At 46.8% G+C, this 12,529-nt stretch overlaps 2 protein-coding genes across 13 annotated transcripts in view; both read right to left on the reverse strand.

Moving 5' to 3' along the window:
• Positions 1–21: 21 nt before the first annotated feature.
• Positions 22–9,046, reverse strand: LOC146565066 (gonadotropin-releasing hormone II receptor-like). 5 transcript variants are annotated; one of them, XM_085292983.1, is made up of 4 exons: positions 8,875–9,046; positions 5,999–6,527; positions 2,830–3,031; positions 22–2,719 (listed from the first exon to the last, which is right to left on the reverse strand). In XM_085292983.1, the coding sequence occupies exons 2-4, from the start codon at positions 6,524–6,526 to the stop codon at positions 2,286–2,288; spliced, it is 1,164 nt and encodes a 387-aa protein (XP_085149109.1). In that variant the 5' UTR covers position 6,527; positions 8,875–9,046; the 3' UTR covers positions 22–2,285. The 5 variants fall into 5 exon arrangements, with proteins under 5 accessions (XP_085149109.1, XP_085149104.1, XP_085149108.1 ...); XM_085292978.1 differs by having other exon boundaries at positions 22–2,722; XM_085292982.1 differs by lacking the exon at positions 8,875–9,046 and adding an exon at positions 7,054–8,867 and having other exon boundaries at positions 22–2,722.
• Positions 9,047–9,139: 93 nt separating this feature from the next.
• Positions 9,140–12,529, reverse strand: part of ttc24 (tetratricopeptide repeat domain 24) — a 33,071-nt gene continuing 29,681 nt past the window's right edge. For 4 of the 8 annotated variants that reach the window (XM_085292972.1, XM_085292975.1, XM_085292971.1 and 1 more), the window contains 6 exons: positions 11,499–11,569; positions 11,359–11,432; positions 11,216–11,273; positions 11,101–11,129; positions 9,611–9,650; positions 9,140–9,539 (listed from right to left, as the gene is read on the reverse strand). In XM_085292972.1, coding sequence (XP_085149098.1) covers positions 9,428–9,539; positions 9,611–9,650; positions 11,101–11,129; positions 11,216–11,273; positions 11,359–11,432; positions 11,499–11,569 — 384 coding nt within the window. In that variant the 3' untranslated portion in view covers positions 9,140–9,427. The other 4 variants (XM_085292973.1, XM_085292976.1, XM_085292977.1 and 1 more) reach the window with 4 other exon arrangements.

The raw sequence follows: 12,529 nt of genomic DNA on the forward strand, positions 1-12,529 counted from the left end.
AGAAAACATGTCTTTGTTGATCATTTATTTAGCGGACGAGCTGCTCATGCAGCGACACCTGAGGTTTGACAAGGTGAGTTTAATGTACAGTCATGTGAACTGCCGATAAAGACACGTTAAACAGATTTGTGACTGCATCAGCACTAAAACTGTGCAGCAAGAGATTGATGGCCGAGCAGCTGGTGCAGGTGTGAGGTGAAGTACTTTTGTACCTCACCTTAACACCCGGATATCACCTGGGTATCATCTGCATAGCTGTAAAAATGGATGCAGTGTTTTCAAATAGTATTAAATAAGGGAAGCGTACATTAAGATCACTGGTCCCAGCACAGAACCCTGAGGAACTCCACGGCCAGTTTTGGGTGTTAGGGATTACAAAGTAACAAGTTACTGTAATCACATTACATTTCAGTAATGCAGTAATGTAATCGCATTACAGTTGCAATTATGTCATTACTTTCATTGAACAAGTTCTTGAGATAGTGCCAGCTGGACAGAAAGAAAACATTCTTGTATGGTACAGTCAGCTGATTCAGTTCATGTGCAGGAGGAGGACAATGGTGGAGCAGCACAGCGATAGCATTCGAGGAGTGGAGATGTGGGCATTGCTTTTATTTTACTACACAAAAGGACAGGAAGACGGTAGAGTGGAAAGTGCAGCCAGGACACAAACAACCAGACTTTTCTACTAACACAACTTTGACTTGTAACAGTCGTAATAGTGCGGTGTCTCCTTGAGACAGCGTAAGTTGATGTTTAGTGATGTCACAAGTATTCACCACTGCCCTCTGTAGAGCGGCGTGCTCACACATGGACCTCATATCGTTACCTCACTAACTCAAAGTATGTTGTATGAACTGTATGTTGGTTGTATGAACTCTGCTCACTTCATGTATGATGAGACCGCAGCCGTTCAGCCGGGCTTGTAAGGTTGGCGTTTATTAAAGGACAAACACTGTGGAATTCCCACTGTCACTATGGTCGCAAGCTTTTGACTGTCCTGCTGAGTGTGTCGGCTGCCTCCTGTCGACCACTGAATACAGTCCACGTTACAGACACTTTGCTAACATGTGAACGGGTGGCATGCTAACGCTAAGCTAGCCAAGAACCCAGAGTGTTGTTAAAGCAGACGTTAGCCCAGCATCCAGAGCCTGAACTTATGAGCTCATCTTTAATTTGAGTTAATAAGTGATAAACTAAAAACCAAAGTCCATATGTGTGCGGTCATTAGGAGGGCTTTGCGTTGGTGTGTGGGACTGTAGCCTTTAGGTACCTGGTAACAATGGGTTTGAGGTCATTTTGTAGAGAAATCAGAAAGTAATGTAACCAGTAGTCTGACAACATACTTCTCCGGCGAGGAATTAAATAAGTTACTACATTACTTTTAAGAAAAGTAAAAGCTAATGTGTGATCCATTACTTTTCTTGAGTAACTACCCCAACACTGCCAAGGATGATAACATTGCTAAAAACCTGAAACACAAACAAACATGCATGAGTCACATCATGGGTATGGTCACATTTGAACCTCCAAAGCTGCAGTTCCTCTAACATCCAGCAGATGTACCAGTGAGTCAGTCCCCAGAGACTTCCATGCCCCCACAGGTCACCTGTTTGAACTGGATTAAGGCTTAAAGCTTGCATCATTAGGGGCGTGACCTCCTTGACTAACAAGTGGATGGTGAAACAGGCAGCTGTAGCTGCTCGCTGTCCGCTTGGCTGAACTGGATCTCTGGACCACGTTTGTGCTGTCAGACATCATCTAACCAATAACATGACTGCTGTGAGGTCACCATACTAACAGACTGAGAAGGCTGAGCTCTGAATGAGTGAGATTTGATGTTGTTGTATGCCACGCCTATACAGCCTCTGGATGCAGACACATCCTGTTGTCTTAGAGCTCCACCCTGTGGTTCACAGAGGGAGCACGTCCATTTTGGAGGTGTCCCTGACGAGGTCATCCAGACACTAGAAGCTGCTCTGTGGATTCAGATGAGATTAATGATTGATTGAGATTAATGAGAAAAAAAGATGCACTTTAATTTGTAATCAAGAGGCATCAGCATGCTGCTGCTGTTTGACTGCAGTCACTTCTCTTAAAGGCCTGACACAAGGGTCAGAGGTCAGCGCCTTCTCTCTGAGCATCATCTGTGGAGGGTGTGACAAACCATGTGATCTAAACTGATAAAGTCAACATGCAGACAAAATGACCGCGTTATTCTGATTCTGTGGCAACAACTCTGCTCAGGCGCCTGCAAATAAAAATCACCTGACACAAAGCATAAGTCACATGCTAAAGTCACGTGCTTTCATTGGCTGATCTGCTGCAGTCTGGTTGTTGGTGGAGGGCTGCGGCTCGTGCTCCCTGCTGTGAGGACCCTCTCTGGTGGACATTCGGTCTATGTATTGGGACGAAGTGTCCGCATCACTCCTCACCCAGCGGCAGCAGGCGGCGAGGTCGGCCCTAAAGGACGGCGTGTAGAAGCCGTAGATGATGGGGTCGCAGCAGGTGTTCAGGTTCCCAAACACAAAGAGGGCGTGGTGGACGTACTCCGGTGTGATGCGCAGCATGTCGGGCTGGAACCAGTACCAAATCCCCAGCAGGTAGTATGGCGTCCAGCACACGACAAAGGACAGCACGATGACCACCGTCATCTTCAGAGTCTTCATCCGAGCCTTTGGGATGATGTCGGTGCCACTGCGACGCAGGGGCGACTCACCTGCTGAAAGAGGGAGTGTCTACATTGCTGATCATACAACAAATCAGCTGTGATGGCTGAGAACAGGTGTGGTTCAGATGCGTTACAGGTGTTGTTCACAGATGTGTTACCTTTGTCTCTCAGGTGCTGCTGGTGGATGTGCAGCAGGATGCGGCTGTAGCAGCAGCTCATCACCAGCAGGGGGACGACATACAGCGTGGTAAAGTGAAACATGTTGTAAACAGTTTCCTGCCAGCGGCGACTGAAGCTACCGTGAGACGCACACTGAGTGAAGTCCACCGAGTCCACCCTGATGGTCCTGAAGATAAATAGCTAATGGACGGACAGAGTCACACTTTGGAGGCCTCACATTAGTATTTCTAACAATAAACAACAGCTCATTAGATAAAAAATCCAGATGTGACATCCTGGTCTGAGTTTCAGTTTTGCTCTGAAGCTGCTCTTACTTTGAACTAGCAACTGACGTCTCAGGATCGGTAGCATGCCTTATAGAAACAAAGGGGAGCAGTTAGCCTGAGCTATCAGCAGGAGGTTGTGCATGGATAATCCAGAGCATTCCTGCCAGGATTAACACGCAGTCAGAATTTACTGCAGGAACTTTCACCTGGATCAGCTGCATGTGAGAGCAGCCGGCACCTGCTGACAGGTGGAGAAGCTGCTGACTGCTCAGACAGGAGGATCTCTAACAAGAAAACGTGATCATTTAACCTGCTTTAATAAAATCAAGTTTCTTGTCGCCTCATACATGTGGGTGCAGAGCGAGCAGCAGGTGCACAGGTAGCAGCAACACACAACTTAATGTTATGTTACATGACAGACTGCTGCATTCACTTTTCAGCTGTGGAAAAAACTCATGTCTTTCATAACAAAGCGAGTCATCTCCAGGTGTTTTATTTTTCTCGTATACGTCAGAGACAAAACTCCAACCGTGAGTTACCGTTACCTCTGCTCTCAGTTACCTCTGATCAAAGTTACCTCTGCTCTCAGTTACCTCTGCTCTCAGTTACTTCTGCTCACAGTTACCTCTGCTCTCAGTTACCTCTGATCAAAGTTACCTCTGCTCACAGTTACCTCTGCTCACAGTTACCTCTGCTGACAGTTACTTCTGCTGACAGTTACTTCTGCTCACAGTTACTTCTGCTCACAGTTACCTCTGATCAAAGTTACCTCTGCTCTCAGTTACCTCTGATCAAAGTTACCTCTGATCAAAGTTACCTCTGCTCACAGTTACCTCTGCTCACAGTTACTTCTGCTCACAGTTACTTCTGCTCACAGTTACCTCTGCTCTCAGTTACCTCTGATCAAAGTTACCTCTGCTCACAGTTACCTCTGCTCACAGTTACCTCTGCTCTCAGTTACCTCTGCTCTCAGTTACTTCTGCTCACAGTTACCTCTGCTCTCAGTTACCTCTGATCAAAGTTACCTCTGATCAAAGTTACCTCTGCTCACAGTTACTTCTGCTCACAGTTACCTCTGCTCTCAGTTACCTCTGCTCTCAGTTACCTCTGCTCACAGTTACTTCTGCTCACAGTTACTTCTGCTGACAGTTACCTCTGCTCTCAGTTACCTCTGCTCACAGTTACCTCTGCTCTCAGTTACCTCTGCTCACAGTTACTTCTGCTCACAGTTACCTCTGCTCACAGTTACTTCTGCTGACAGTTACCTCTGCTCTCAGTTACCTCTGCTCTCAGTTACCTCTGCTCACAGTTACCTCTGCTCTCAGTTACCTCTGCTCTCAGTTACCTCTGCTCACAGTTACTTCTGCTCACAGTTACCTCTGCTCACAGTTACTTCTGCTCATAGTTACTTCTGCTGACAGTTACCTCTGCTCTCAGTTACCTCTGCTCACAGTTACCTCTGCTCTCAGTTACCTCTGCTCACAGTTACTTCTGCTCACAGTTACCTCTGCTCACAGTTACTTCTGCTGACAGTTACCTCTGCTCTCAGTTACCTCTGCTCTCAGTTACCTCTGCTCACAGTTACCTCTGCTCTCAGTTACCTCTGCTCTCAGTTACCTCTGCTCACAGTTACTTCTGCTCACAGTTACCTCTGCTCACAGTTACTTCTGCTCATAGTTACTTCTGCTGACAGTTACCTCTGCTCTCAGTTACCTCTGCTCACAGTTACCTCTGCTCTCAGTTACCTCTGCTCACAGTTACATCTGCTCACAGTTACCTCTGCTCACAGTTACTTCTGCTGACAGTTACCTCTGCTCTCAGTTACCTCTGCTCTCAGTTACCTCTGCTCACAGTTACCTCTGCTCTCAGTTACCTCTGCTCTCAGTTACCTCTGCTCACAGTTACTTCTGCTCACAGTTACTTCTGCTCACAGTTACTTCTGCTCTCAGTTACCTCTGCCCACAGTTACCTCTGCTCACAGTTACTTCTGCTCACAGTTACTTCTGCTCTCAGTTACCTCTGCCCACAGTTACCTCTGCTCACAGTTACTTCTGCTCTCAGTTACTTCTGCTCACAGTTACCTCTGCTCACAGTTACTTCTGCTGACAGTTACCTCTGCTCTCAGTTACCTCTGCTCTCAGTTACCTCTGCTCACAGTTACCTCTGCTCTCAGTTACCTCTGCTCTCAGTTACCTCTGCTCACAGTTACTTCTGCTCACAGTTACTTCTGCTCACAGTTACTTCTGCTCTCAGTTACCTCTGCCCACAGTTACCTCTGCTCACAGTTACTTCTGCTCTCAGTTACTTCTGCTCACAGTTACTTCTGCTCTCAGTTACTTCTGCTCACAGTTACCTCTGCTGACAGTTACCTCTGCTCTCAGTTACCTCTGCTCACAGTTACCTCTGCTCTCAGTTACCTCTGCTCTCAGTTACCTCTGCTCACAGTTACTTCTGCTCACAGTTACTTCTGCTCACAGTTACTTCTGCTCTCAGTTACCTCTGCCCACAGTTACCTCTGCTCACAGTTACTTCTGCTCTCAGTTACTTCTGCTCACAGTTACTTCTGCTCTCAGTTACCTCTGCCCACAGTTACCTCTGCTCACAGTTACTTCTGCTCTCAGTTACTTCTGCTCACAGTTACCTCTGCTGACAGTTACCTCTGCTCACAGTTACTTCTGCTCTCAGTTACCTCTGCTCACAGTTACTTCTGCTCACAGTTACTTCTGCTCTCAGTTACCTCTGCTCTCAGTTACCTCTGCTCACAGTTACCTCTGCTCACAGTTACTTCTGCTCACAGTTACCTCTGCTCACAGTTACCTCTGCTCACAGTTACCTCTGCTGACAGTTACTTCTGCTCACAGTTACCTCTGCTCACAGTTACCTGTGGTGATGCAAGCAGAATGCTGAGGGTCCAAGCCAGTAGCAACATGCGTCGGTTCCTGCTGTGCGCACTCAGAGCATCCAGTGGGTGCAGAATCGCATGCTGGCGATCTAGGCTGATGACAACAAGGATGAAGGCAGAGGCGTGCATGGCGAACAGCTTCAGGAAGCAGAGCAGCTTGCAGAGCGCATCACCACCATACCACTGCACTGTCATGTTCCACACTGCATCCAGAGGCATCACCACAAATGTCATCATCAGGTCGGCTGATGCCAGGCTCAGCATTAATGGGCGCAGGTGAGATGCCAAACGCTGCCCTCGCCACACACTGACCAATAGGGCAAGATTACTGCAGGCAGCAAACAAGAAGAGGACAAAGGTGGCTCCAACTCGGAACTGAGCAGCCCGGGTGAAGCTGGGAGCCTCCCAGTCTGGTAGAGGAGGGTACTGGGAGGTGTTGTGAAGGGTAGTGGCTGTAGAACTGGTGGGGGGTAAAGACAACCTCAGGATGGACCAGTTACCTGCCATCCTGTACAGAAGAAGAAAAATGAAAATGAAGTTTTAGAATCACAATCACATTCTTAAAAATTACTAACTGCTTTCAGTTAGTAAGTTTTAGGAGGTAGGGTTAACTTAGCACAAACACTAGCAGCAGGTACAAACTGTTAGCTTACCTTAGCACAAGCTATAAAAGCAATCTGAAACTGTTAGCTTAGCAAAAACCTTCTTATAACCATTTTCTTTTAGTCATTAAGCAGCGTATTCATTGGACGCTGAGCATTCATAGCAGGTACATTTGTGTACCTGTGCCCTCAGGGTTGTCTGACAGTTAAAATGTTTTCCTGGGGTCACACTAGTATGTTCTCCTTCATGTTATCGTTTGGGATGTTCTTCTTCTTCTGTATCTTATAACCAGTGGACCTTCTCTGCATTGTGATGCGAGGCTTCTGGGGGTCACTGAACCTCAGTTTGCAGAGACACAGAGACTTGGTGTACAGGTGTTTTATTTAGGTTTAATCTGTTCCTAAGTCACAGAAGATGATTCACTTGCTGACCTTTGATTGGATATTGCAGATCACCTGTCTGTTTCTCTCTTTGTCTACCAACCTGTAGTCCAACAGCTCTTATTGTGTAATAGACTTCCTATCTGTCACAGATAAGAATCTCCCTAAAGGCTGAGGAGAAGGGGATGGGGTTACCATGGTAACTGGGGAGTCAGTTGACTCAGGTTCACCTGTTAAAGATAAAAATAGCTCCAGCAGGAAGCCCAAGGCCTTTAAGTGTTGGTGCATTAAAAAGAACCAATCAGCGATCAATAATGCAGATGATAAATCCCAGACAATAGGGAATGTTTTCAACTGATTGGTGGAATGAACCTTCAGGCTTCTGATGGAGAAGCAGCTGAAATCTGTCTGGGCTGCTGTCAGCAGATGATGCTCACAGGTAGATGGAGGCGAATGTGCTCTCTGAGTGGATGCAGTCTAATGGTAAATATGACCATATGAAAACTGTCTCTAAGAGAAACACATCTGGTCCTTCACATGTGTTTCAGCACCACGAGTGTCCCATTTCCCCTCGTTGTTCACGGTGTGACGTCTGCTGCCCGTCACTACTGTCACCGTCACACACACACATCAGATGTTGCTATCCTAGTGGGGATATTCCATTGACACAATGCTTTCCCTAGCTGCTTATCCTAACCGTAAACCTAACCATAAAAATGGTAAATGGCCTGTATGGTGCTTTACACATTCAGTCATCCACCCATTCACACACTGGTGACGGCAAGCTACACAGCCACCCTGGGGCGCACAACCATAACCCAATTGTAACCCTGACACTAAAACCACATTTTGAGTGTGAAAAATGCCTTTAACTTGTGGGGACCTGGATTTTGGTCCCCCTGAGATAGGAAAACACACACACACACACAGGTCAGGTTACAGCTCAGAGGTCTGCAGCTAATTTTGGCTCCAGGATCAGTGTGTGTGTGTGTTTGTGGGTGTTCATTATATTACCTTGGCAACCTTCACCTCTGTCACTGCAGAGGTTCAGACTCCGCCTCCTACGTCTGACTGGCTGAGCTCCTTGGCCAGCGTGTTTGTGTCTGATGCTAGAGAGGCAGAGCCTTCACCAATCAGAGGGCTGGGTGGGAAATATCAGTGTGTTGAACAATGAACGAGAGTGTGTGTGTGTGTGTGTGTGCGCGCACGTGTATGTGTGAGTGAATACAACCTGTTAACTAAACCAAGTCTCCATAAACATGTGATTCAGAGCACCTGACCTTCAGCACTGACCAGTCGCCTGAAGGTCCTTAGTATTGTAAAGAGTACAGTGAGGTGAGATGACGCCTATGCACACACACTATGGTGACAGTCCTGTACAGCTCGAGCTGCTCACTCAGTCCAGACGATGGAGGTGAACAATCACCAACAACCTGCACCGCCGTGTGCCACGCCAGGGGCGACAATGGTGAACTAGAGCACAAACTTCCTGTTAAAGTTCTTCTTCTACGCCATCAAACCCAGCCCCTCTTACTTCACCTCCGTTTTGAATATGCAAATTAGTCCCAGCTTCTAACTCTCGCCACACATCCACCTTTTACCTGCAGCTCAAGCTGACCTGCTCAAAGAAAAAGAAGGGTGTCTCCTCTCTGCAGTGTTAGAAATAAAACAGGAAATAACAAGATGACATCATCAAACAGCTGTTCTGGGCTCATTGCTGTCAGATGATCCTTCAACAGGTTAGCCCCACCCCTCAGGATGATGTGATCAGGTTGAGTTTGATCAGAGAGCTAAGCAACAGACCAAGCTCAGTTCACAATCACATCAAAGCACCTTCACTGAGGCTTTTATTGTGAAAGGGTTTGTTTCTACCTGCTCAGCAGCTATGGATCGTTTCTCCGCCTCAGGTCGGACTCCTCTGTTCTCCTCCTCTCCTCCTCATGTTCTTCCTGCACTCCAGCACAGCAGAACCCAGAAGAACCCAGAGAACCGCCTCTGATCCTGATCCTCAACTGCAGCAATGAAGAGAACCACTGAGACTCAGACAGGCTGCAGTGAGGAGGAGGAGGGGGAGGAGCTACAGCACTGTGTGTGTGTGTGTGTGTGCTTCCTGCTGAGTCAAAAATCACTGTTTCAATAGTTTCATCACTAATAATTTAATTACAATTAAATAATAAATGTTTTACACAGAAAAACAGTCCAAAGAATTCTGTCTGGAGACAGACGGCTGGTTGTGTGTTTTTATTTCTTTTTAGGTTTTCTGTTGTCAGAGTCTCGGGTCAGAGTGAGCAGCACAATGTGATGGCTCAGCTCTGATTCTCGGTCTGAGCCACGGCAACGCTGCAGCATTAGCTGACTGAAGCTCTAAGGACTTCAGTGACGCTGACAGGTCCTCTCCGATTACCGACTGTCCAATCAGGAGAGCTTACATCAGCAAACAAAACTGAGACCTCCAACTGGACACAAGGGAGGACTGCTCTCTGATGTCACCTGGGCTGCTGGGCGGGGCCTCACTGTCCTGAGCCAGTGAAGCATTGCTGGAAAAAAAAGGTTTATTTATTGACTTTTAAAAAATTGATTAATAAAGTTTGATTAATGGATGTGTCACCTGTCAGTGCGAGGGTTCCCTCTGTCCAACCACAACTCACCTGGAAACACACAGGTACGTTATCAGTTCCACTTCCTGTCGCATTTAAAGCAAAGCACACCTGTTTGACGAGGTGATCGCCCAATTAGGTTTCAGTTCAATTCAGCTTCATTCATATCAGTAGTTGCCCCAAACACCTACAATAATACAGAGAAACCGCAACAGCCCCTGTGAGCAAGCACTTTGGTGACAGGGGGAAGGAAAAAACCCCTTATAACAGGAAGAAACCTTCAGCAGAGCCAGGCCGGTTCAGGATTTAATGAATCAATATTGCATTATTCAAATTAAAATAAATTTTTTAAAGCCAGCCCTGTTTGACCGACAGCACTGTGAGCAAGCCGGCGCCATCCTCAGCAGCTCACTCACACAGAACTCCCGCCTGCATCGGTCTGCCTGCTCTCTCTGATCCAATCAGCAGGAGGCTTTCAGACTCTGCTGCTGTTTGCTCACGGAGACGCCCGGAGGTCCCCGAACGGGAAGCGCAGCTCCAAATTTAGATCGCTGCAGGTGGAATAATAACCTCACGTAGACCTCACTGCAGCTGTGCACATGCTTTCACATATAAATATATTCATGGGTACAAAGTGAATAATTCATCAGGCTCCTTATTATTCACGGTGACTGTGAAGCTTTAAATAGCTTCTCTTCGTCCTCACACAGCTTCAGCTCTGAAGTGACTCCGGCAGTGACAGCCTGCCTCCCTCTTCCTGTGGTGTTCAGGTGCAGACAGACATCAGACAACATGTTTGTGCACACCTTTATAAATCTGACTCAAGGCAACAGGTGCACCCCAGCTCTTCATCAACCTCAATTTCAATTCAAATCACAGCGGTCACCTCAAGATGCTTTGTATTGTAAGGTGTAGCCTACAATAACACAGAGTAACACCCAGCAATCATATGACCCCCTATGAGCAGCACTTTGGCAACAGTGGGAAGGAAAAACTCCCTTTTAACAGGAAGAAACCTCCGGCTGAATCAGGCTCAGGGAAGGTGGGGGTGAGAGGAGGAAGACGACACAAAGACACGCCGTGGAAGAGAGCTAAATGATTCAGTGCAGAGTGGTCAATAAACACATAGTGAGTGAAGAAGAAACACCCAGTGCATCATGGGAATCCCCGGCAGCCTACGTCTATTGCAGCATCACTAAGGGAGGATTCAGGGTCACCTGGTCCAGCCCTAACTATATGCTTTAGCAAAAAGGAAAGTTTGAAGCCTAATCTTGAAAGTAGAGATAGTGTCTGTCTCCTGAATCCAAACTGGAAGCTGGTTCCACAGAAGAGGGGCCTGAAAACTGAAGGCTCTGCCTCCCATTCTACTTTTAAATACTCTAGGAACAACAAGTAGGCCTGCAGAGCGAGAGCGAAGTGCTCTAATGGGGTGATAGTGTCCACATGTCCCACAGGTGTTCCTCAGGTGTGCTGTGATGTGTATGAGGTGGTGGAGACTCACTGCGCTGCCGCTTGTTCAACTGGTCTGAGCTGGAAACAGAAATACAAACATTGTGGTTTGTTCAGAGGAAACAGGAGCCCACCTGAGGTCCAGATTTGGGCTGTGTTGGTCTTACCTCTGTCCAGGTGCTATGCTCATGTATTCAGGTGTTTCAGAGGCCTCCTGCTGAGATCCTGTTCACACACACACCCAACGTGAATCACACAAACTATGAAGTCCTACACAAGCCTGTTTCTAGCTGGAACAGGTGAGACTCACCTGGGGCATCAGTCTCTGGAGCATCTGGTTGCTGATTTGCTGCTGTGCCCGGGCTCTTTGTGATGTCACTCTTCCTGTGAGGACAAAGCTGATCAGTGACCTGTCTGACCTTTTGTGTAGCGTGTAACAATGGGACTTACCTGACATGAGGTCCAATAGGTAGGCTGTGTCGATGTGGCCAGAGGCTGTGTGGTGCCGGTGGGTGGGGCTTCTGAGTCATTTAAACAGGAGGACATATTATACTGCTGTCAGGACAATATTCACCTGTCTGATGGTTTGATATTGTTTGATATCACCTGTGCTCATTCACAGGTGTGGGCAGGTGGTACTATGTCATGTGACATTCTTATATTTATTGAATCCTGCCTCTCTTATTGATTTCTTTGAACTAACGACAGAACTCTCATCCTCCAAACCATCACCATGTCCATTCCTACAAAACTGCTCAAAGAAGTCCTGCCATTAATTAATGCTTCGATCTTAAATATGATCAACCTATCTCTAATGATCGGCTATGTACCACAGGCCTTCAAGCTGGCTGTAGTTAAACCTTTACTCAAAAAGCATCTCTAGACCCAGCAGTCTTAGCTAATTATAGGCCAATCTCCAACCTTCCTTTATATCAAACATCCTTGAAAGAGTAGTTGTCAAACAGCTAACAGATCATCTGCAGAGGTTTATTTGAAGAGTTTCAGTCAGGTTTCAGAGCTCATCACAGCACAGAAACAGCTTTAGTGAAGGTTACAAATGATCTTCTTATGGCCTCTGACAGTGGACTCATCTCTGTGCTTGTCCTGCTAGACCTCAGTGCAGCGTTCGATACTGTCGACCATAATATCCTATTAGAGCGATTAGAACATGCTGTAGGTATTACAGGTACTGCACTGCAGTGGTTTGTATCATATCTATCTAATAGACTCCAGTTTGTGCATGTAAATGGAGAGTCCTCTTCACACACTGAGGTTAATTATGGAGTTCCACAGGGTTCAGTGCTAGGACCAATTCTGTTTACATTATACATGCTTCCCTTAGGCAGCATCATTAGAAGACATAGCATACATTTACACTGCTGTGCAGATGTAAGTAGCTTGGAAAGAAAAGCGTCTGGACTTCTTTAAGTTGCTTGAAGACGTTTCACCTCTCATCCGAGAAGCTTCTTGAGTTCTAAGGT

The sequence above is a fragment of the Mchenga conophoros genome, linkage group LG11 (genome assembly GCF_057382185.1).
Source record: "Mchenga conophoros isolate Kocher_MC1m ecotype Shallow Benthic linkage group LG11, M_conophoros_male_GT1.1, whole genome shotgun sequence".
Lineage (NCBI taxonomy): Eukaryota > Metazoa > Chordata > Actinopteri > Cichliformes > Cichlidae > Mchenga > Mchenga conophoros.

Excerpts from the sequence above, each read along its gene's own strand:
- LOC146565066 (XM_085292978.1), bottom strand. The coding sequence starts at position 6,526 with ATGGCAGGTAACTGGTCCATCCTGAGGTTGTCTTTACCCCCCACCAGT. Across the intron at positions 3,032-5,998 it reads TTCTGCTTGCATCACCACAG|CTATTTATCTTCAGGACCAT; the intron begins GTAACTGTGAGC and ends TCCGTCCATTAG. Across the intron at positions 2,723-2,829 it reads GCAGCACCTGAGAGACAAAG|CAGGTGAGTCGCCCCTGCGT; the intron begins GTAACACATCTG and ends TCCCTCTTTCAG.